The 21,733-nt window shown below is 41.2% G+C and overlaps 2 protein-coding genes across 3 annotated transcripts; one reads left to right on the top strand and one right to left on the bottom strand.

The window, feature by feature from the left end:
* The first annotated feature begins 939 nt into the window (after positions 1–939).
* Positions 940–12,415, top strand: gga1 (golgi-associated, gamma adaptin ear containing, ARF binding protein 1). 2 transcript variants are annotated; one of them, XM_079663698.1, is made up of 17 exons: positions 940–988; positions 1,725–1,809; positions 2,083–2,158; positions 2,273–2,371; positions 2,511–2,634; positions 3,612–3,712; positions 3,913–3,993; positions 5,919–6,056; positions 6,149–6,230; positions 6,556–6,666; positions 7,728–7,871; positions 8,169–8,212; positions 8,418–8,602; positions 9,141–9,388; positions 9,487–9,656; positions 9,757–9,867; positions 10,410–12,415. In XM_079663698.1, exons 1-17 carry the CDS (start codon positions 943–945, stop codon positions 10,518–10,520), a joined length of 1,956 nt encoding a protein of 651 aa, XP_079519824.1. In that variant the 5' UTR covers positions 940–942; the 3' UTR covers positions 10,521–12,415. The 2 variants fall into 2 exon arrangements, with proteins under 2 accessions (XP_079519824.1, XP_079519825.1); XM_079663699.1 differs by lacking the exon at positions 940–988 and adding an exon at positions 1,585–1,606.
* Positions 12,416–13,534: 1,119 nt separating this feature from the next.
* Positions 13,535–21,646, bottom strand: ddx17 (DEAD-box helicase 17). Its single transcript, XM_079663720.1, has 13 exons — positions 21,395–21,646; positions 20,294–20,453; positions 19,963–20,059; positions 19,543–19,676; positions 19,288–19,353; positions 19,021–19,162; positions 18,502–18,662; positions 18,217–18,389; positions 17,956–18,066; positions 17,766–17,827; positions 17,486–17,545; positions 15,323–15,553; positions 13,535–14,748 (listed from the first exon to the last, which is right to left on the bottom strand). The coding sequence occupies exons 1-13, from the start codon at positions 21,439–21,441 to the stop codon at positions 14,255–14,257; spliced, it is 1,938 nt and encodes a 645-aa protein (XP_079519846.1). The 5' UTR covers positions 21,442–21,646; the 3' UTR covers positions 13,535–14,254.
* Positions 21,647–21,733: the final 87 nt, after the last annotated feature.

Genomic DNA, 21,733 nt, shown 5'->3' with positions numbered 1-21,733 from the left:
GTACTGTAGGTATCCAAGTAGTCTGTCAATAAAATCACGTTTCTCTGTCACAAGCTTAACGGGAGACGACACAAAGTCTTTCTGCCTGGTCATAAACGAGTCATCAGCAGCGTGTCAGTGAAGGGGCCAGACAACACCCGAGGTAAAGATACGGTGCATTCATTACCAGCCAGTGAGTCACGTTAAGAAAAACTAGCGTGGCTGGCAAGCTAGCAAGGTGTTACTTAACTTTTACAAAAACACACAATAGGCTACATTACGCCCCAGTGTATCTCATGTACAGAGTTATTTAGTCAGCAACGACTCCGTCTAAAGAGATACTTTGACCAGAAACAAAGGGTTAAAGACACGGCTAATATCCAGAGATGATGACGGTAGCTTGCCAACAAAGTTCTTCAAGTATTGAACTCAGCTTGCTAGCTAGCTAAGGGGCGTTAGCCTGCAGTTAGCTCCTGACAGCAGTTTGCAGGTTTGCCTCTCTTCAATGGGCGCTGGCACTGGTTGTCCGTTGACCGTGACAGTTTCGGGCGATGATGGCTCAGCGAAGCAAAGGGAACAGTTTCCTCATTGAGGTGGACAGCAGCATGGTTTTGTTTGTTGGTGCAGTGACTGGCTGTTAAAACGCTGCATAGAAAAGTCTGTTAGCAACTGCACTCGCTACTGGAGACCGGTTCCGACGCCCACTTTGCGGCAACACAATTAAATCACACTGTAAGAAATACATCCCGCCCCATTAATGTTGATCAATGCTGGCAGCCCAAGCCATTGTAGCTGCATTGATTGCTTCAATCAATGCTTCGTTGGCTGCCACCCTGCAGTGTCACGTTGATGTTTCTTTTCCCGCCCAAGAGGGGGGGCTAAAGAGACGTACTGACTAAGGCTAGCCTCGCGATATGTTACAAAATCACGCGATAGTTGCCACTTGTTTAGAATTCCCGAAAGATGGCGGCGGCGCCTCCGGATGAGGCCACCCTGCAGTCTCGCATCAGTAAGTCAATATACTATACCATATCAGTTTCTCTTTTGAAAGGACAGTGATAGACGATACGCTGTTAAAATGCACAGAGACATAATCTCATTTTAAATGTGCGGCGGTCAGCCATAGCATTTTCCCGAGGGAAGATATAAAGCCAAGAGAGCGAATGTCATTACATCAAAAAGTGCATTTCTCGAGAAGGAACAAACTCCGCCAGATAATGATTCACCGTTTCTGTAATGAACGTTTTGGACTCAGATTGTGTTACCTGCTGACAGCTTGAATTTGGGGAGCCTGCTCAAACATGGCAAGCTTAATGCTAACGAACTCAACAAGCTAGGTAGCAGCCAACCAAAGATCAAACAAGCCACTTGAACGAACCATAGAACCAGGAACCATACTTATTCAGTTCCCCAGTTACCCATTTTATGCAATCACAAAACTCCTGTTACAACTAGAGAACTGATAGTTTGCACACAACCAACATCAGCTAATGGTTATCACAGGCTTCTGATAAGATCAAACTTTGCTTCTTAATAAACTGAATAACTACAGTACTACCTGCAAAAGGTTAGTACCCAGGTTTTACAGACTTCACACATCTATGCAGAGCAATCACACATATGGAAAGTAAGTAAACTTGTGTTTTGTCATATTTTTTGTTGTTAAAGAAAACGCAACCACATGCAGCAGTTTTAAAGTTTGTATATACAGCTGATGCAGAGCCTAATGTGTTCCTTTCACATAGACAAGGCCACCAACCCTTTGAATAAGGACACTGACTGGGACATTATCAAGGGATTTTGTGATCAGCTCAACAATGATCCAGAAGGGTGAGATGATGATGATGATGTTGAGGATATAACACCAGAGTAATATGCAAAATGCAGAATCAAGCAATATTCCAGCTGTTGTTTGAAATTATAATAACTGAGTTTATTCCAGTTTTGCAGCTCTGTAGAAAAACATCTTATAAATCACATGATAATTCATACATTTGGTGATATCATCTATGCATATTTGTACAGAGTGATTTTGTGGAACATTCAATGTGTTGCCTTGCAGTATTTTATACAGGTATAAGTGTACATTTTGTTTTGTATCAGTCCCCAGCTTGCAACCAGACTCCTGGCCCACAAAGTCCAGTCTCCTCAGGAATGGGAGGCTATGCAAGCGCTTCTGGTAAGATATGAAGTATAAAGGTCTTGAGCAGTAAAGTAACATTAGAAGCCACTTTTTTGGAAGGCTTTTCCGTTTTTTTTAATTTAAAACAAACAAACTCTAAAATGTTCCCAGGTTCTGGAGACGTGCATGAAGAGCTGTGGGAAGCGATTTCACATTGAAGTGGGAAAGTTTCGCTTTCTCAATGAGCTCATCAAAGTGGTTTCACCCAAGGTAATGATCCCTGTTATTTATACTGCTATGCTTATATGTCTGCAACTTTACATCTAAGATCATTAGGACACTGTAATGGAAGAATAAAGGAAAAAACACATTTGACTCTAACCTTGCATTATTCCCTGCTTCTCTGCAGTATTTGGGAACCCGGGCTCCAGAACCAGTGAAGAATAAGGTGATAGAAATAATGTTCAGCTGGACAGTGAAGATGCCTCATGAGACGAAGATAGCAGACGCCTATCAGATGCTGAAAAAACAGGGTGAGTGCAACAACAAGACAATGAGAAGCCATCAAGATAAAGGACACGGTTCTTTATCTTCAGGTTTCTCATTCTCTTCACTGTACATTTAGTCTGTTTTTTGAATAGGTTCCCACCTCAAGGCTTTATCAATGCTTTTATTAGTTTCCATTTGAACTGATAATGTGTTTTTTTGGTCACCAATATTTTCCTACAAATAGTAGTTTGTACAAGGAAGTATCAGTTCTCCTTTGTGTGGCGGTGACCCACATGCATGGGACTACTGCCTTAGTCATGCTAAGTTGCATTGAGTGTAACAAACAGGAGAATTATTCAACTATACTCTAAGTTACTACAGTGTAATTCATACTTATGTAGGGTGTGAATGCACCATATATTTGCATTTTGACAGAAAGCAACTGACTTTCTTGTTAATTGCTTATTTATAAAAATAATCGTATAAATAAACGTTATTTATTCAGCCCCTTTCACAACACATGCAGCTCAAAGTGTTTTACAAGAGAATCACATCATTAGCTTGGCTATTAAGAAAATAGGATATAAAAAAACACAAAGCAATCATGAAAAACATAAAATAACATCATATATTAACAATGATATTTCATGAAAGTGCAATGTTTGGACTCCTTTAGCTATCGACAGATTTTGAGGAGCATTTTCTAAACATTTTGTGCATAAGAACAGCCTTAATAATACTTTGTTTGACACTGGACGACCTTAAGGAATGGTTTCGAACATGCTCAGATAAGCAGTTGGAGATGTATGAAGATGCGCAACCATTCAGGGAGTTAAAAAGAAATGTGAAAACAATCCTCAATGTAATTTGTAGCCTGATCTTCAAGAGGTGTGGAGAACAATGTTATGGCATCATTATCGCTTAAAGGCTTACATCATGGACAGCAGTTGAGTCCCAGGTGACGCAGACCCCTCTGAGCTGTTTACATGTGAGGTTAAGAGGGTCCGTGTTTCTCTTCCAGGCATTGTGAAGGTAGATCCTGCACTTCCTGAGGACAAACCCCTCCCACCCCCAGCACCCAGAGCCAAAAACATCATCTTTGAGGATGAGGAGAAATCCAAGGTATGAGTAGTGATGAGGAGGCACTTTGGATAGGGTTTCAAAAGAAAGGTCTTTATTATATATATATATATATATATATATTAGAAAAATGCTGTACCCATTGAATCACTTTTTAAAGTGACCACCTTGTGGAATCATCCAGGGTTTACAAAGTCCTCTTCCTCTTTCTTTCCTCTCCCTCCTCTTTCCTGTTTGTGTAGACGCTGACTCTCTTGTTGAACAGCACTCAACCAGAAGATCTAAGAGCGGCAAACAAGCTCATTAAGGAAATGGTCCAGGAGGTGAGTCATCGCTCATGGTGTGCTGTACGTGGGCCCACATGCATGTGCGTCTCGGCTTTTCCACCAGTTTAACAAAAGACCCACCCAGTTATGTAGCCTGATCACATTAATGCATGCAAATATTGGTCCTAAGGTCTTTTCAACATTTTTTTGTCATAGTGCTTAATACTTAAAGGTCCCATGTCATGCTTTTCTGGTTATTACCCGTCCCCTTGTGTGTTATGTAGCTTTTTCTGAATGTAAACGGTCTGCAGAATCACAAACCCTCAAAGTACACCCTGTAGCGAGTAAAACTCTAACACAGAAAAGACCTGTCTATGCTGCCCCAGAACGACTCGTTGGAGTTTTCCCGTTGCGTTACGGACTTCCTCACACACACACTCGGCGGGACGTTGCGAGGCTCGCTGCTACGAGGAGTGGGACACTGTGAGCTGGCTCACTGTTGTGGGGTAGGCGAGACAGAGACACTGCAGAACTCAGCCTGGGCACACACACAAACTCCCAGCCAGGCTGCGGGTGTGTTTCGGGCTGGGTTTAGCAGTGTCTCGCTGTCTCGCAGACGGCCACTGGGCTCACAGGGAGGGGGGGGGCAGGAGCTCCAACAAGCCGTTTAGGACAGAGAGTGAATACATATACTATACAGAGATGCTGTGTGAGAAACCAATGTGAGTTTGGAACATTGCACAATATAAATCTATTTTTAGTAGACCTCAACAATGGAATTATGATCAGTAGAGATGGCCATGACATGGGTCCTTTTTTAAGTGTGAGTGATGCATTCAAATTTCGACAAATGTGTAACGCTTAATATCTAATTATAATCATGGTCTTGATATTGGTATAATCAAACATCAGGTTTAGTTACAGCTAGAAATTGTTAAAGGAATTGAATCTTAAAACTCTAATTATTTTTAACACCTCTTACCAAAATGTAATAAAATATAGAAAGAATAATTTATTTTTACAAAAGTTATCATCATTATGATTTGAAATTCTGAGTCATTAAATGAAAGATACTATATATTTAAAAGTATAAAATATATAAACTCATTTAAAGGGCTCCCTTTATGCACATTTCAGGTTCATATTTGTATTTAGTGCCTCTACTGTGTCATTTATATATGCTTTAATCAGGGTTCTTACAGTCATTAAAAACCTGGAAAAGTCATGGAAATTCAAAATGGTAATTCCAGGCCCTGGAAAAGTAGAAAACAATATTTTCCCCAAGGTTTTGGAAAAGTCATGGAAATGTAACTAAAGTTGCATCAAATATATTTTATATTTTAGCTAATCGCCGAAATAGTAATACTGTAATGATAATAAATACTGATACTAATGAAACGTAAAATCAAATGGCATTTAACTGACGAGGTATTTTGCTGGGGAGAGATTTGAGTTGCTTTAGCGTGTAGAAGCTAGTAAGCCTACTATTTGATTTGTTTTAGATAGGCACAACATGTTTCATATGCAGACCTTGTTTTCCTGTTCCATGTTAAAATGAACCATTTTCAGTGGCACCGCTGAGAAAGAGTAATTGTTTTGGTCATGGAAAATTAGGTAAAGGTCATGGAGAAGTCATGGAAAATTAGGTAAAGGTCATGGACAAGTCATTGAAAATCATTGATGAAAAAGTGTATGAACCCTGTTTAATGTTCCAAAAGGTATTTATTGTCCTCATACTGCCTGTGCTTCAGCAGAGAAACTTTCTCTGGATGTAACTTTAGGAAAGGGAAAACCCCAAAATTATAATGTGACCCCTTGTCAAATGTTAACAATGTCAACCCAGCTAACCATCACATGATATTTGTCATGATAAAGAATAGTCTTAAACTGTAGTTTAGCCTTTCATTTACATATATGATACATCAGATGTCATCCTTTGTCATAATTACGCCCCTTTTGAGATCCTTGTGTTCTGTTTCCAGGACCAAAAGCGCGTGGAGAAGGTATCAAAGCGACTGAACGCCATCCAGGAGGTGAAGGAGAGTGTGAGCCTGCTGAGCCAGATGCTGGAGGGCTACAGCAGGGAGAGCTGCTCCCATAGCAACCAGGAGCTCATTAAGGTTAGTGCAGCTCAGCACATTTGAAACTGTCTGCAGAAACGGCCTGCACCACAGCTGCTGTTTCACTGTTTTTAACAAGTGTGTATTTGCAGGATCTTTACCAGCGCTGTGAAAAGATGAGGCCAACACTTTTCCGGTTAGCAAGTGATACAGAGGACAGTGACGAAGCACTAGGTACGGTTTCTGAGCTCTGTTGAAAATAAGCCTTTATTTCAGACACTGTTGATCATCATTCAATATTTCTGCCAATATTGGAAAAGGTAGGAGTTGTATGTATGTATGTATGTATGCTGAAGGGCACAGGAAATACAAGTGTTACTGGATGTGGTTAGTTCAAACAGATTAATTTTGGCAAGAATACAAGAAATACTAAGCTTAGATTTTGCAATTCAAACATTTGAAAATCAGACTTTAATTTAAATTCTTACAAATGTATGACTATGATTTATTAAAGGTTTTGATAAAAAAAAAGCCACTTTACATTTATTTTTGCTTTCAGCTGAAATATTACAGGCCAATGACAGCCTGACGCAGGTCATCAACCTGTACAGACAGCTGGTGAAGGGAGAGGACGTGTCCAAGGACGGTCTCACCACGTCCCCACAGACAGGTTTGTACATGGGTGTGTGATTTAAAGTCCTTCCGTTTCTACCTGGCATTTCTATAGACCAGGGGTCGGCAACCCCTGGCACGCGGCACCGTAACCAGTGGCACACTAGGAATAAGTGGAATAAGTGTGCAAAATATTAAAATTGTATTTTCGGATCCTGAACGAGACCGCCGCCAGAGCACGTCTCCCCGTTACCTGCAGAAGGAAGCCATGCACGCAACGCAGCCCCGCAGTGTTGATCGTTTCACCACGGAGGAAAGCACTTCACAAATTGCAGTACCCATAAGGAGCTGTACAAATGCCGCAGTTTTTGCGTGGCTGTGCATTTAGTTGAAAGCCCAGTGGCGATCTGCTCATCTCTCATCGAAATAATATGCTACATAGGGGGAGGACTGGCCATCTGTGTGTTGAACTTTCCTGTCGGCTCCCAGACCGTAGTCGAGGAGGGCAGAAGCAACAAGCTTCAGGTTCAATAACCAACTTTAGCTTAAATGACTGGAGAGAGGCGAGCTCTTCTTGGGAGGCCGGTGCATTTATTTAGCTGTTCTTTTGTTTCACAGAATACATCACAGACCTCTGTTTTTCTGCTTCCTCGTTTCACTTCCAGAAATATACACACGCTCGCTCACTGTCGCTCTACCATCCACAAACACACATGCACAAGCCACACCTCTCTCTCTCTCTCTCTCTCTCTCTCTCTCTCTCTCTCTCTCTCTCTCTCAAAGGGACAGCGATCTCATCTCACTCTGCATGACCCTAATATCATAACATGTGTGCTCTGGAGAATCACAGAACGGACGATCGTCCTTATTATTATGCCGTTTAAACCAATTATTTAAATGTGTTTGTTCAATTAAGCATCATGTAAGTTGGGCTGACAGGTCCAAACACTGCTTCCCCGCAGCAAGGCTCCCCCGCCCTCCTGCTGATGGTTCACAAGCCCCCCCCCGTTGATAATTCTCGATCGTTGGCATGCTGATAACATTTTTTTTTTTTTAAAGGTTGCCGACCCCTGCTATAGACATTAAGATCATAAATGGCTTTTTTCATCTGGATTTCAGGCGGCAATAGCTCAGCTCTCGTAGACCTGATGGGACTTAACGCATCCTCAAACACAGCACCATCCGACCCAGAGCCCCTCAGCCTGCAGACCCTCATTCAGAACATGGGCATCAGCCTCCTGGATGATGAGCTCATGTCACTAGGTAAGCACATAAAACTCATCTGGCTTGTAAGCGCTAAGGTAGATTACTAAGTTTTACTTTTTTAACAAGCCAAAGAGTTTGAGCCAGCAGTGTAAGCACATTGTGGTTTAGCCAGATGTAGCCCAACATCTGGCTAAACCACATCACACATTCACAGCCTTTTTAGATTTAGCCTTACACGTCACAGAATCTGACATCAGATGTGATTTAGCAGTGAATTGAACAGTTACAATTGTCATATGTTACCATACGTTTGACTGCATTTGAAATAACCTGTGTTTGTCTCTGATCTTTTAGGATTGAATGTAACGGAGAACTTTGACTCTCAGAACACTTTTCAGGTATGTAAGTTAAGACAAAACTGTTCTGCTCAAGTTGAAAGCCGATGTATGTCAAATTGAATAAGGAAAATATGTCTTAGTCGCTGACAAATACTCCACATAAAGGCTTTAATACCGCTTTCATTATCAAACAGTTTTAACATCATCTCGGACTTCTTATATAGTTTTTGACAGACATCCCTTAACCCTCTGTTTGTCCCCTCAGTCCTCTGATGGCACAGAGTCCTCTGCTGCATTGGGCCCTGCAGTGTTGCAGCCCGCTGTGGTCCAAACAGCAGCTCCACCAGCAGGCGGCCCCGCTGCTCCACCCAAACCCATAGAAGGGCTGGACCTGTTGGGGAAGACCTTATTACAGCAGTCCCTTCCTCCAGAGAGCCAGCAAGTCAAATGGTTAGTTAAACAGGTTTTTGCTCCCATCACAATCTCCTCAATGTGGCCTGAAATATAACACGGAGACAAAAGGAGGTGGTGTGTATGCTCATCATTTAATACTTTATTTTAGTCTGGTTAGAGTAAACTGTTTGAGTCTGGTGATATTTGAGATATTTTCAATACTGTTTTTTAATTTAAATATCAATATTTCAAGCTTATATTTTGTTATTTTCCGATAATATTAATTCAAGGAATGTCAGAGTTTTGAAAATGAAACTGTAATTTTCCTAGTACAGTGACTTCAAACATATATTTGATTTGAATTTTATTTTCTAAATGTTTAAGTCTCCCACAAATTGTACCAATATATTGGCAAAAATATGATTTTTCTTTTGGAACTATTTACAATTTCTCAAGTGTTCTTGTCCAGCCTGCAGTTTAATCAAAGTGTCCCTGAATGTTGTCATGTCACTGTTCATAGCCCTAAACTGTTATTTAATACAGAGCAGTAGTAAATCACTTGTTGACGGGACATATGTGTGTTTTCTACATGCAGGGATAAACTCCAACCTCAATCCAGAGTCACTTTACGAGACATGCAGACCAAGTCCAACGCCAACCCTAAAGCAACCTCCATCTCCTCCAATCCCGCTCCTGCTCCTGTGCCCACTTTCAGCATGGCTGTCCAATCAGAGCCTCCGGACTCTCTCCTCCTCCCCAATCTCAGTCTGGCCGTTTCTGCTGACCCCTACGACAACATCTCTCTAGCTGACGTTACAGTGCCTCTGGAAGCAATCAAGCCTAGTGAGCATTCAACGCCCATCAGAGACACTTTTTCTCTCTTTGATTTTCCTCTGCATCACAATCTCTTGTTGTTTTTTCTCCCTACTATAATATACCAGGCAGCTTATTACCAGTGACTGTGTTCGACAAACACAGTCTCCGGGTTTTATTCACCTTTGCTCATGACTGTCCTCCATCCCGGCCCGAGGTGCTGGTGGTGATCATCTCCATGCTGTCCTCCGCCCCCATCCCCGTCACCAACATCCGCTTTCAGGCCGCCGTACCAAAGGTAGGCCCTCCCGTCCCAGCCTGTAATAGACCATGATGTAAAAGTCAGGTGGAAAACATTTATTTTGACTTAAATAACATTTTGCTTTGGTTGTGTCTAGGTGATGAAGGTGAAGCTGCAGCCGCCCTCCAGCACAGAGCTCCCTGCCTATAACCCCATCCTGCCTCCAGCTGTCATCACACAGATCCTGCTGTTGGCCAATCCTCACAAGGTACTCTGCCATCCGACCCGTTTAGAAATCATTTTCATCCGTTAGTGTCGGCCTCATTCAGGGCGATAAGTCTATCATTATCAACATATTATTATATCAACATAACATGTAGTTTCTAAATACCAAGATTTTTTTAAAGACCACATCATCTAAAAGTCAAACTCAAATTCTTTGATACATTTCGAAACCATATCTTTCACGAGTTCCTGTTCCTAATGCTAACTCCCTAGCTTTGTTTTGTCAAAGATACGTCACGTCATTGGACACAATAATAGTCTTTGCATTGATACACTTTTCTTTTTGCAAGAAAAAACAGCTCTATATATATTCACTGAAGGCTATTAACTCGTAGTCATGTACATGCTGTAGGAACAAGAGGGCGACATAAACCATATCCTCCTTACATTCATCTTTGCTAATGTGTTTTTGAATAACATACTTCAAGGTCAAAAGCAATGCATTTGGAAGACGATATTGCACCTTCAAGCAGTGACTGAGATTTGCAACATTAATCAGATTTGATTTTCTTTTTCTCCTCTCAGGAAAAAGTACGTCTGCGTTACAAGCTGACGTTCAACCTAGGGTACACATCTCACGATGAATCCGGAGACGTGGACCAGTTCCCGCCCCCCCACACCTGGGGGAGCCTTTAGGCCGACCTCCTGTCATGATCTGCTGCTGCTGCTGCTTCCTTTTAGATTTCGGTTGAAGTTGTCCCTCATCGCTGGCTTTGAGGCGGGACGGCCTCTCCCTCACTGAACGGTTTCAAACCCTGGTTTGGTGATACAAACTGAAATGAAACCGTCGTGGCTCCAGCTTCTACTTTGTGCCTTCCTTCGCAGCCTTCCTGTCTTTATTCCATCATCTCCGCCTTCCTGTGTTTCGTACATGCTTTTTCTTCAATCATTCCAACGCAAACTGTCAGAGAAAAGATTCAATGGGGAAACAAGTGGAGCCTATTTAAAAATGAATGTGTGCAGTTGTCCACATAACAAGCACTCCTCTCAGATGTTGCATGTCATGTGAAATACATGTAACAGCTGGTGTTTTGCATTATTTCAGTTTTTTTACAAAACCCAATCAACTCTGAAGTAAGGCACATTCCTACCTTTTTCCACTTTGGGCTAACATGTCCCACAATCAGAGCGTTTGAGTGTTCTGGGTTGCTATCATTATTTTCTTTCCGTTTGTTAAAACCGCTTTTCAGTTGCATGCTTAAAGTGATGTTTACGGTATGACCAAGAGCCAAAACACCCAATGTATTCAAACTATGATCAATAGGATTTATTTAAATAAATGTCCTATAAAATGGTTTCAGCACTACTTCAGTGTTCAAGAAGCAGCTGCAGCAATATGGGATACAACAGTCAGAAATCAAGTGGCGTAGGGAAATGAAGAAACCCAATTTAAACATCACTTTGAATACTTGGTGATGATTTTTGTTACTGTTCAGAGTTGATCTGAAATGCAGTAATAACTGGAAAAGTATCAACATAGGTGTGTCCTGGGAGCACAAATGATATATTGGTACTTTTAAGTGATTGCCTTTGTTGTTATATTTGTGTCAGAGCAGGAAAGGTGCAGGTGTTATGGAATTCAAACGTCATTGACTTAATTAATTACGTCTGTCTTTGAAGGGTGCTAAATCTGACCCCGTTTAAATTATATTTTATTTTAATTATATCTTTTAAAAAAGATTGGGAAACTTGTTTTGATATTTTCACTCTAGGCTATTTTACACAAAACAATCGTTCATGCACTTGTTTTAATTTTGCACATGAAACCATTCCATATTTCCATACATTGTTTTTTTTGTTTTTTACTGCCGTGTTACTGTGGCTCCACCCAAAGAGGGACATCAGCGTTGACATCCGGTTTGATTCTACCACATGTGCCTGAGTTATGATTTTTATTTTGCTTTGTACATATATGTAAACAAATGATTCAGTTTCTCTTTTCAAATGTTCTTATCAGAAAATACTTTGTGAAACAAATGTTACTGAATCATCCTAATCATCCACGGTTATTGAGTTGATTGGAGCACTTTTAGGGTCATAAAAGACTACAATAAATTTGTAATGGAGGCAGACTGGGTCCAACTGAGAGAAAACGTTTCTAAAATAACACGTGTGTTACAACAATAAGGATACAGTAAGAGATTCAGTTTCTAAATATGGTGTGGGATCAATTGAACAACTACCCATGGAGTAATAATGATAGTTATAAACCTGATGGTAGATCAACTTACATCCTCATCACAGTGCCATTGATCTGTTTTATAGGCTGCTTCCTTATTCTGACTTATTTCATTTCTATAGAGATTTGCCTATATTTATTTACAGATACAGTAACACCAGACAGGAAGTAAGAAAGCAATAATGAGACAAATGTCGCCTCAGTATATACTTTTCAAGCAGATTGTAAATAATGTACTTGTGCACGATATATGTAAACTATGCATTGAGCGGCCTCACAGGTTTGACTTCATCGTCAGATACAAACTTATCTTGACTCATTGCCATCGATTAAAAGGGCCAAATTATGCTTTTCTGGGTATTCCCTTTCCTGCAGTGTGTTATATAGGTATTTGTGCACATGTCAATGGCCTACAAGGCTAACCCCCCCCCCCCCCCCACCCTCCAGAAACACGTCATTTGGACTCCTTTTTTCAGTTCCGTAACAAAAAGACATCACTATGTAACACTCGCACTTCTTTTGGCTAGCCCTCCAACACATTGCATTTGATAGGCTTAAGGGCAGGACATCTCTGAGCGGTTGACCAATCACAGCAGACTTGGCTCTGGTTTTAGACAGAGGGTGAAAAGAGGTGCTGCAGCACATGAGAACAAAAACAACCTTTTTGAACATTAAAGCATGGAGACACAGTAGACACTACATAGTATACTGATATGAACCTGAACATCATAGGGCCCCTTTAAAAATGACATGTATTGCAGCATTTATCTTCTCCATGGTATCCTTTTCTTTAGGATGTGCGCTGGCCCTTTCTTTGACTGGAGAAGCAATAATGAGAATATGGCTGTTTGGCCTTAAAGTAGTAAATCAGCACGGCATCTATGATATGTCTGCGCTGATGCAACCTTACTTACAGAACCAACTATCGCACCAATACTATGACCAGGAGAAATTGGATGACCAATGCATTTGCAGCCAAACATTTTAATTTGTATAGAGGTGCATTTAGGGGTACGCTAAAAGGTCACGTTTTTGCAGGTTCACATAACACCCATCCTTGGTCACATCAATCTTTTACTAAAAGTACCTATATGCTTCAGATTGCAGTACACTGCAACAATGATTAGATGCATGGAAGAGCTGCCATCCTTGAATAAATCAGACTGGTGGGCCCATATTTACTTGAGCAAGCAAAACAAAGTAACGTAGGGAACTAAAACATGTAGCGTAAGACCCAGAACATGAGAACTGTGTATTTGTGAGGAAGGGACATTTACATTTGTGCTCCTAATGTAAATAAAAGCTTCATGCCATGATGTATATTATCAGTAAAAGCAACAACCATGTACATATTGCTGGGTACACATTGAGAATGTACTACAAATATATGTATTAAAGGCCAATAAAGTCATTTGTATGGACTGTACCTGACATAAATGGTATGAACAATGATTTGCAAAGGAGAAACCGCTTTGATTCTGTTATTTATTAAGAAATTAAGAACAGAATTAATAAAAAAACAAGCAAGAAACCAAGTCAACAGTCTTGAAAATAATTCAGCCTTAGTTATGATGCTTATTTAAGAAATAAGAGTTAAAAAGTTACAAGTAAACGGAAGCATACGTTTGAAATTGATAGAGGATAGGAATAAGTCAAATAGTGGTTTCACGGTATCAAAAGAAGATAAACGGCTTCAGCATTCAGAATAACACAAACATAAACTCAATGAAATGATAGAAGAACAAAACAAGTCTAACATGTAGAACGTGATGAAGCTAGAACACTTGACGCTGGAATGGGACGGTTTATACAGAATGAAAGAAATTCCCATACATCAGCACGTTCCACCATGCACCACGTAATGTGTGCTAGATGTTTTTTTCCAAACAAAGACTCTACAGCAGCTATCAACTTCTGCAGTGTGTGATCAAATGAAAAGAACAACATTGCTCCTCCAGGTCACATGGTCGAGAGCAACTGAATGAAACTGGGAAATTAGAAATCATGTCTAATAAATTGAAGGATAAAGGTTCTAGTTTAAGGTGGGTTCAACATATGGAACAAACAAACATGTTAGCCCTTAAATCCTTACGTATACTGCCTTTTCAAACCCCCACCTTTGGTAGAAGACAAAGAAATGAAATAACACACTGAGTGGCCGCAATGAACTCTGCGCCTCTTCCTCATAATTCTACTTTCGGGGAGGTGGAGGGCCTGAAGGAGGAGCGGGTGGAGCAGCAAAAGGGTAAGGAGGCTGCCCCATGATGCCCTTAAGCGGTGGCTGTAGAGGAGCGAAGGGCCGAGCCATCAGAGGAATTGGCCCCCCTGCTGATGGAGGAGCAGAAGGAGGCTGGGCAAACTGACCCTGCAGCTGGCTGCTCTGACCTCCAGGGGGCGGGCCTCCGCTGCGGGAGCTGTAGCCCCCGCTGCCGCCGTAGCTCTGGAACTGATCGGAGCCACCAGAGTTGTAGCTACTCCTTTGCCCCTGGCTTCTGTCCCTGTAGGAGGAAGAGGAGGAGGAAGAGGAGTGGTTTGGTGCATCATGGTTGGTGCGACCGCCACTGCTGAAGCCATTGGCGCCATCTTTGCTGCCACCACTGCCGCCATATGTCCGGCGATCATAACCCCCCTGGTACATGCTGTTGGAGTTGTAGGAGCTGCTGCCACGGTAACGCATTCTGCCGCCTGTAATGAAGATAAATGTCAGTATTATTTGATCTCTTCCATTCAACAATATGATGGACTGTGATACATTAAAGAAGAAGTTCACCACGAAAATGGCAATTTATATTTTGGTTACCATCCGGGTATCACCTTCAATTCTTTAAGAAAGCTTGTTCACGTGTTTCCATGGTAACAAAGAATTGACAAAACTGAAAGAAAGTCTTGAAGATTCCCATGGACTATATTGCAGCATTTATTTAAAACAAACCTACCACAAACCTTACCACAAATCTCACTATTTGAAAAAAAACAAGAAACTGTTTTACGCTTGCAAAGTCGTGCTTCTTGGCGAGTCCCAGTGTTGTACATGATAGGGTTTTGGCAAAATGCATGTGTTTTGAAAGAAGTTAACCAATATATTGATTAATGACACTTATGATATAGTTTAACTGTTGATGCCAGATTTACATCAATCAACATGAATCCATTTGATTCTTTGCTCATCATGGAGCCATGTGGAGAGAATAATGTTTTTCTTTAAAAACTCAAGGTAACACGGGGACGGGTTGATCATTTTGGGAGTTATTGTGCTTACCGTTTCCACCACGCCCTGAATCCACCAGCTGGAGCAGTTTGGGGTTGACGGCCTGCCGGGCCTCAGTCAGAACCCGGACCAGGTCCCGGGCCTGTCGACAGTTCCCCTGGGTGAAGAAGGTGTAAGCTGTACCGGTGTTGGTGCTGCGGGCCGTACGTCCAATACGGTGGACGTAATCCTCAGAGGAGTTGGGGTAGTCATAGTTGATGACGAACTTGATATCTTCCACATCTTTATCAGCAATGAGGGACATTTAAAATATGTTATAAAAAAGCTACTGGAGAAACAATTTAAATTCCACTTAAAGAGCTGATTATTTGAATTTAAGTACATAATATACATTAACTGTATATGTATGCATTCAATTAAAGACATAACATGTCACTTTAATACAGATCTAAATAAATAGAGTTACTTACCTGCTCAGTCAGACACTGTTCAAAAACTCCATGCATCCTTACGTAGATTATTTTCAGTTAACCACCATTATAACTGATTTCAAACTAATACAGTTGATCAAACTGAGCTTGACTGCAGGTTTTTTAGGCTGTTCAGAACCATGTTTCGGCTTCATAACCTTCAAACCAATCTGTTCCGTCTGTTTCTTATTACAGAAGAGGTGGGGCTCGGACAGCACTGCTGATTTATGACTTATAAATGGACCTTTTGCCCTCCATCATGACAGAAGGAAGATACATCACCAACCCTGAGCTACTGAGTGACGATGTGCCTTTCTTTTGATTGAAATCTGAGCACGAGGAAGGTACCTGGATGTTATGGTGAGCTCATGGAGGAGATAAGAGAAAGGGCCGGAGAGGTACTTACCCCCGTCTTGTTGTTGTTTTTTTACAAAGGTAGTCGGTCCCCCCTGATCAGTCCTGGTTTCTAGTGAGGGGCTGAGGGGGAGGGAGACAGGACTCCTCCCTCACCTTCTGCACACACCAGCAACGTCAGACAGGAGCAGAACCCTTTAACTCAACGGCTGGTTCTGTTGCTCTCTCGCTGCATTGCAGGACCCTCCTCAGACCCCGGCCAGGACTGGATCCAGACGAGCCCGTTTAACTCCCTCTCCCCTGTCTGCTCTTTTTTTTTTCAGGGACGGACCGATGAGCAGACAAACAGGAACCTCAGGCTGCTCCCAAGGAAGGCTCGTTGGATTTAAGGGGGAACCATAGTAACTGAAGAAGATTAACAGGGCTTTAATCCGTCTAAAGCTAGCCGAGCTTTTACTTTATCGTGACTGAGGGGCGGACGTGAGGGGGGCAGCAGCGCAGACACTTACAGCTGCCGTGTGCTGCCAAACCCTGAGAGGAGAAGAGGGGGAAAAAGAACAAGGACACGGTCATAGGGATTTATTGTTTTGGCAAGTCAAAGACACCTCACTTATCCCCCCTTCTCACATTTATCCTGCTAACAAATCAGATTAAAGCTTTACTGAGACCGGTTATTAATCTGTCCTACTCAAATGCATCCGCAGAACACAACAGTAGGTATTACTTTGCAGCATTACAGCAATGAAACAGCTACACAGTTTCAGATGAGGAGGAACGGGTTATAAGAGCAGTATCTTGAAATGACTTTGTACTGACACTATGAAGGAGACATAATACAAGGTGTGCAGACAGGAGAATCTGCTTTCAGGCAGCGTGCCAATGAGCCCCGGGTGAAGGAAGATTTGTAACTGCAGTAACAAGAAACAGACTATAAACCCAGCAGGCCTGCAGCCTCTGTGCTATAATGCACAGTTCATTCAACTGTCAGGTTCAAATAGAAAGGCCGGGAGATTCTTAAATTTGATGTGCCAAATGGATCATAAACCTTGTTATTTTCACACATTATAGTGCATACTTTACAATGTGTATACTGTGGGGAAAACCTAGTGTGATATTTATTATAAAGACATGAACAAACTATCATAATATCCCACTGATAAAAAGACAATTCTTTATTTAATGTTGTGCTAGAATTACATTGAGTTCATTACCAGGCTTTAGCTGGTTTCCTCTGTAGTATACTTACCTATTGGTCAAAAAGTAGAGGTCTTTTCACTTGTGTTACTCATTATAAGTTAATAATACACTAAATGTTATTTACAGAACAATGTAATCTTCACACAAAAATATGATCATGTCAGCGATAATGTGATAGTGTGAGCAGACATACCCAGACCACGAGACGCCACGTCGGTAGCAAGCAGTACAGGAGCTTTACCGCTGCGAAATTCTGTAGAAATAAATACAATATTTGCAGGAATTAGACATGGGAATCATCATCTCCAATCGTACTCTTCTGCTGGAGTGATGGAGTTACTTTAAAACACTTCACCTACAGGAGTCTTTATAAAAGGTGTACTAATGTCTAATGTCCTTGGCCCCTCTGACAGATGAACAACCGTTTAGACGAGGAAATGGGGAGGAAAGTGGCAGCCCTGTGTTATTCTTACCTGCAAGTACCCAGTCTCTTTCTGGCTGGCTCTTGTCTCCATGGATACACATTGCTGGCCACCTATACAAAAAGAAAAGAAACATGATTAGTGAGACCCTGAATAGCTTCCGCCTATCAGATATTCACAAAATGGATCCTTCAATTATTGTCAACATTGTTTTAGGTCATGGCAGACAATATTTTCTCACCCATCCCGCCTCATCCTCCTGGTGAGTTCATCACAGCGCTTCTTAGTCTCCACAAAGATGATGGTTTTGTTTTCTTTTTCAGCCATTATCTCCTCCATCAGCTGAAGAAGTCTGTAGTCAGGAAGAGACAATAATAGCAAGACAGTGGTACTTGTGAAAGGATAAGATCATTTTCTGCAACCCACGTATCGCAGGTAATGAGAGTTGATAAAGACAGAACATCATTCTACAGTCAGATATTTGCTCATTGGCTATCCTTACTTCTGGTCCTTCTCAGTCTCCATGCAGACGTCGACAATCTGCAGGATGTTGTGGTTGGCACTGAGCTCCAGTGCGCCAATATTTATTTGGACATATTCCCTCAGGAAGTCCTCTGCAAGCTGCCGGACGTCCTTTGGCCAGGTTGCACTCCACATCAGAGTCTGTCTGTTAGGCTAGGAGGCAGGGAGAGAAAGGCATGATTTCACTGAAGAATATTCTATATATAATAGGTCAGTGGGGACCTTTTAAAATTCAGCAACCATGACTGATCTTAACCGAGCCTACCCTGATTTGTTCAACTATCTTGCGAATCTGTGGCTCGAAGCCCATGTCCAGCATGCGGTCGGCTTCATCCAGCACGAGGTAGGTGCAGCGCGTCAGGTTAGTTTTCCCACTCTCCAAGAAGTCAATGAGACGACCTGGTGTGGCGATAATGATCTCAACACCTATCAACAAATCCGAAGTAAAAAAAAAAAGAAGATACACACACATTATTAGATTAATACACCAACCTACATACAGTCGAATGTTCTATCGCCTCACAGGGAAACTGCATTGTGGGCACATGAAAGAGTCAAGTGCGTCTACAGAGTATATCATTTTTCCATACATTTAAATATTTTTGAATTGTATTAACAACATGTTGGCATAAAGGGTGAGATTTTCACATTCGACTGTTCCCCACACAAAAGCTGGGAAAGTACCCAGTTTATTTTGAAAATGTATTTTTATTAAAAGATTAATGAATTTCAAATGAGTTTGTATAATTTATTGCATGTGGCCATTATCTACAACCAAACCTACCCCTCTCGAGGTCTCGAATCTGTGGTCCTTTGGGTGCTCCACCATAGACACAGGTGCTTTTGATACGGGATGACTTGCCGTATTCAAGTGCGACCTGCTGAACCTGCTGAGCCAGCTCTCTGGTTGGAGCAAGGACAAGACACTGTGACGAGAAGAAGAAGACGAATGAGGATGGGTTTTCTTATTTTGTACGCACGACACACAGTAGGATTTAGACAAAACAATATCTAACACAATATATGGAATATGGAATAAATGTGCACTCACAATTGGGCCATCTCCTCTCTCCAGGTAAGGCTGGTGGTTGATGTGGACAATAGCAGGAAGAAGATACTGCAAGGAATACAAATTCCAATAAATACCTATTCTTGTGTCAAAAAGGTCAAACAAATTCAGCTGTGCTGCTGTTTCTGATGTGCTTCTTCAATAGTTTAGGCATTTTAATTCAAAAGTTTTGTAAGTATATAAATGAATTTCTATTTGAGTGTCATCATCATGCAGGATGATGCCGGGCAGCCTTACAGCCAGAGTCTTTCCGGAGCCAGTCTGAGCGATGCCCACCATGTCCCTGCCACTGAGCGCCACAGGGAAGCCCTGAGCCTGGATCGCTGTGGGCTCTTTGAAGTGCTGCTGCATCAGCACATCCATCACATACTCTGCCAAGAGAAAGAGGAGGACAACGTACAAGAGAGTTACACTGATGGACTTCATTTGGTTTCTTCATTTCAGTCTTTCCATCCAAAGGACAATCCCTTTTTTAAACATAACACTTGTCCTTTACTATCACTGTTCATTAGCTTATTATTTAAACTCTTAGATGTTGGTTAAAGTGAGTGATCTATTTTATGAGGTCATGTTTCCCTGAGATTAGACATTTTCGTTTGTATAACATTAATATGTATTTATATATTATATGTATGTAATATATTTTAGTTTACGGACGAGGAAACTGCGCCTGGTGAAAAGCGGGTATCGCTTTTGGGCATCCAGAGCCTCTGACGGTAATCTCCTTGTTCCTGCGAAACTCTTCCATTTCAAACTGGATATTATAAAGAGAGGGGAAAACATAATTAACATACATTTGGACATGTGTATAAATTGTAAAAAAAGAAATCCTGCTGAAATGGTTCTCGTTTATTTAACAACTATAATTTTGAGGACATTTTACATCTGGCATGGTGTAAAGGTTGTCTATATATATACATGAAAGTTTATTGACTCACTCACTTATTGTTTGTGAGGGACTGGGACAGAGACAAATATAAAGATGTACCTGACTGAGGTGTTGGACCTCAGGGTGTTCAGTATAGAAGTTTTTCTCAAATTTTGGCAGATCGTCCATGTTCCACTTCTTCTTGCGGAGACGCTCACCTGGATTTCCAAATTTCATTGGTGGAGGTCCACCGCGACCGCTCATGGCCCCAAACCGTGGCCTGAGAAGATAACGGTCAAGAGATAAAGGGCGATGGGGTTTGCTTGCATAATGTTAATAACGATGAACAGTTTTATCTGTATTTGAGGTTTGAGGCTGAATCCCTATTCCCAGACTAACTCTTAAAAAATACATTGCAAAGACAATAACTTTTGGGGGAAAATGCTACAGTGTCATGACACTGAATTTCCCCACAGGGATACATAAAGGTCCATCTTATCGTACAGACTATTACAAAGTAGAACAACACTGCACGACATCGGGAAAATGTAGCTCTAGTGAAGTTTGACTTTATTACTTTCCACCCATCATAGTATGTCATATAGTATAGTAATGTATCTTCTTTGTTGTGAGGTAATATGTCAACATATTGTCTTGTTAATTATGTGTATAACTTTGCCTTCATTTAAAAGAAAAACTCCACAAGGGGGCGCATGAAAATGTTTTGTATATGAAATGTTTTTCAAGTTCCACCAGTCTGTACACGACCAAATTGTTTCTCTACTTTAAAAAAAATCTATTTGTTATCTTTCTTAGTGCATGCATATGCCTTTACCTACTTATGTGAGAATTGAAATTATGATATACAGTTTTTGTCCAAATGTGCTTTATTATACATAGCCATATAATTGATAGAACTATGATTAATGCGCCTGTACATTTATTGGTTATTTTTCTTCACTCATGTACAAAACACACTATATTTGGAGACCAGTTCCAGTTTCTGCTCCAGTTTAGACGATAAATGACCTTTACCAAGTGAAATTTTTACAGAGTAAACTGCAAACTCCAGAGAGGCCTTGTGGTTGTTTGAGCTTTAACTGCGTTCGTGATGCATTTAACGAAAAATACAGCAGCCATGATTTTGGGTAATTCTTAAAGTGGAGTTTAGACATTGTGTGTAAATTAAGTGGGTGTTGTTTAAATATTCATTACACCTACCTGTCTCGTCCATGGTCTCTATCTCCGTAGGAGGAACCCCCTCTCATGTTGGCGAAAAAGTCAACTACAGTAGCTTTTCGGCAATATGTGCAAGTAAACTGAGCTTTAGCGAATGACGACGCTTTGTTTCGGTTATTTCCTGATGAAAAAATTAAATACGTGCAATTTAAAATTGCAAAACGGTCTAAGAAGATTCTAAGACGATAATTTCGCTTACATACGGAGTAAACAATTATTGTGTGCGTCACAGAATAAAACAGTCGCTTCGCAGCTTCGCTCCCTGCCCTCTTTAGCGACGCAACTTCCACTAGTAATTATACGTAGCTGTGTGTAATTTAA

The sequence above is a fragment of the Notothenia rossii genome (assembly GCF_949606895.1).
Source record: "Notothenia rossii genome assembly, chromosome: 1".
Lineage (NCBI taxonomy): Eukaryota > Metazoa > Chordata > Actinopteri > Perciformes > Nototheniidae > Notothenia > Notothenia rossii.
The sequence above is the reverse complement of the archived record's forward strand: the minus strand, read 5'-3'. Positions and strand labels throughout refer to the sequence as shown.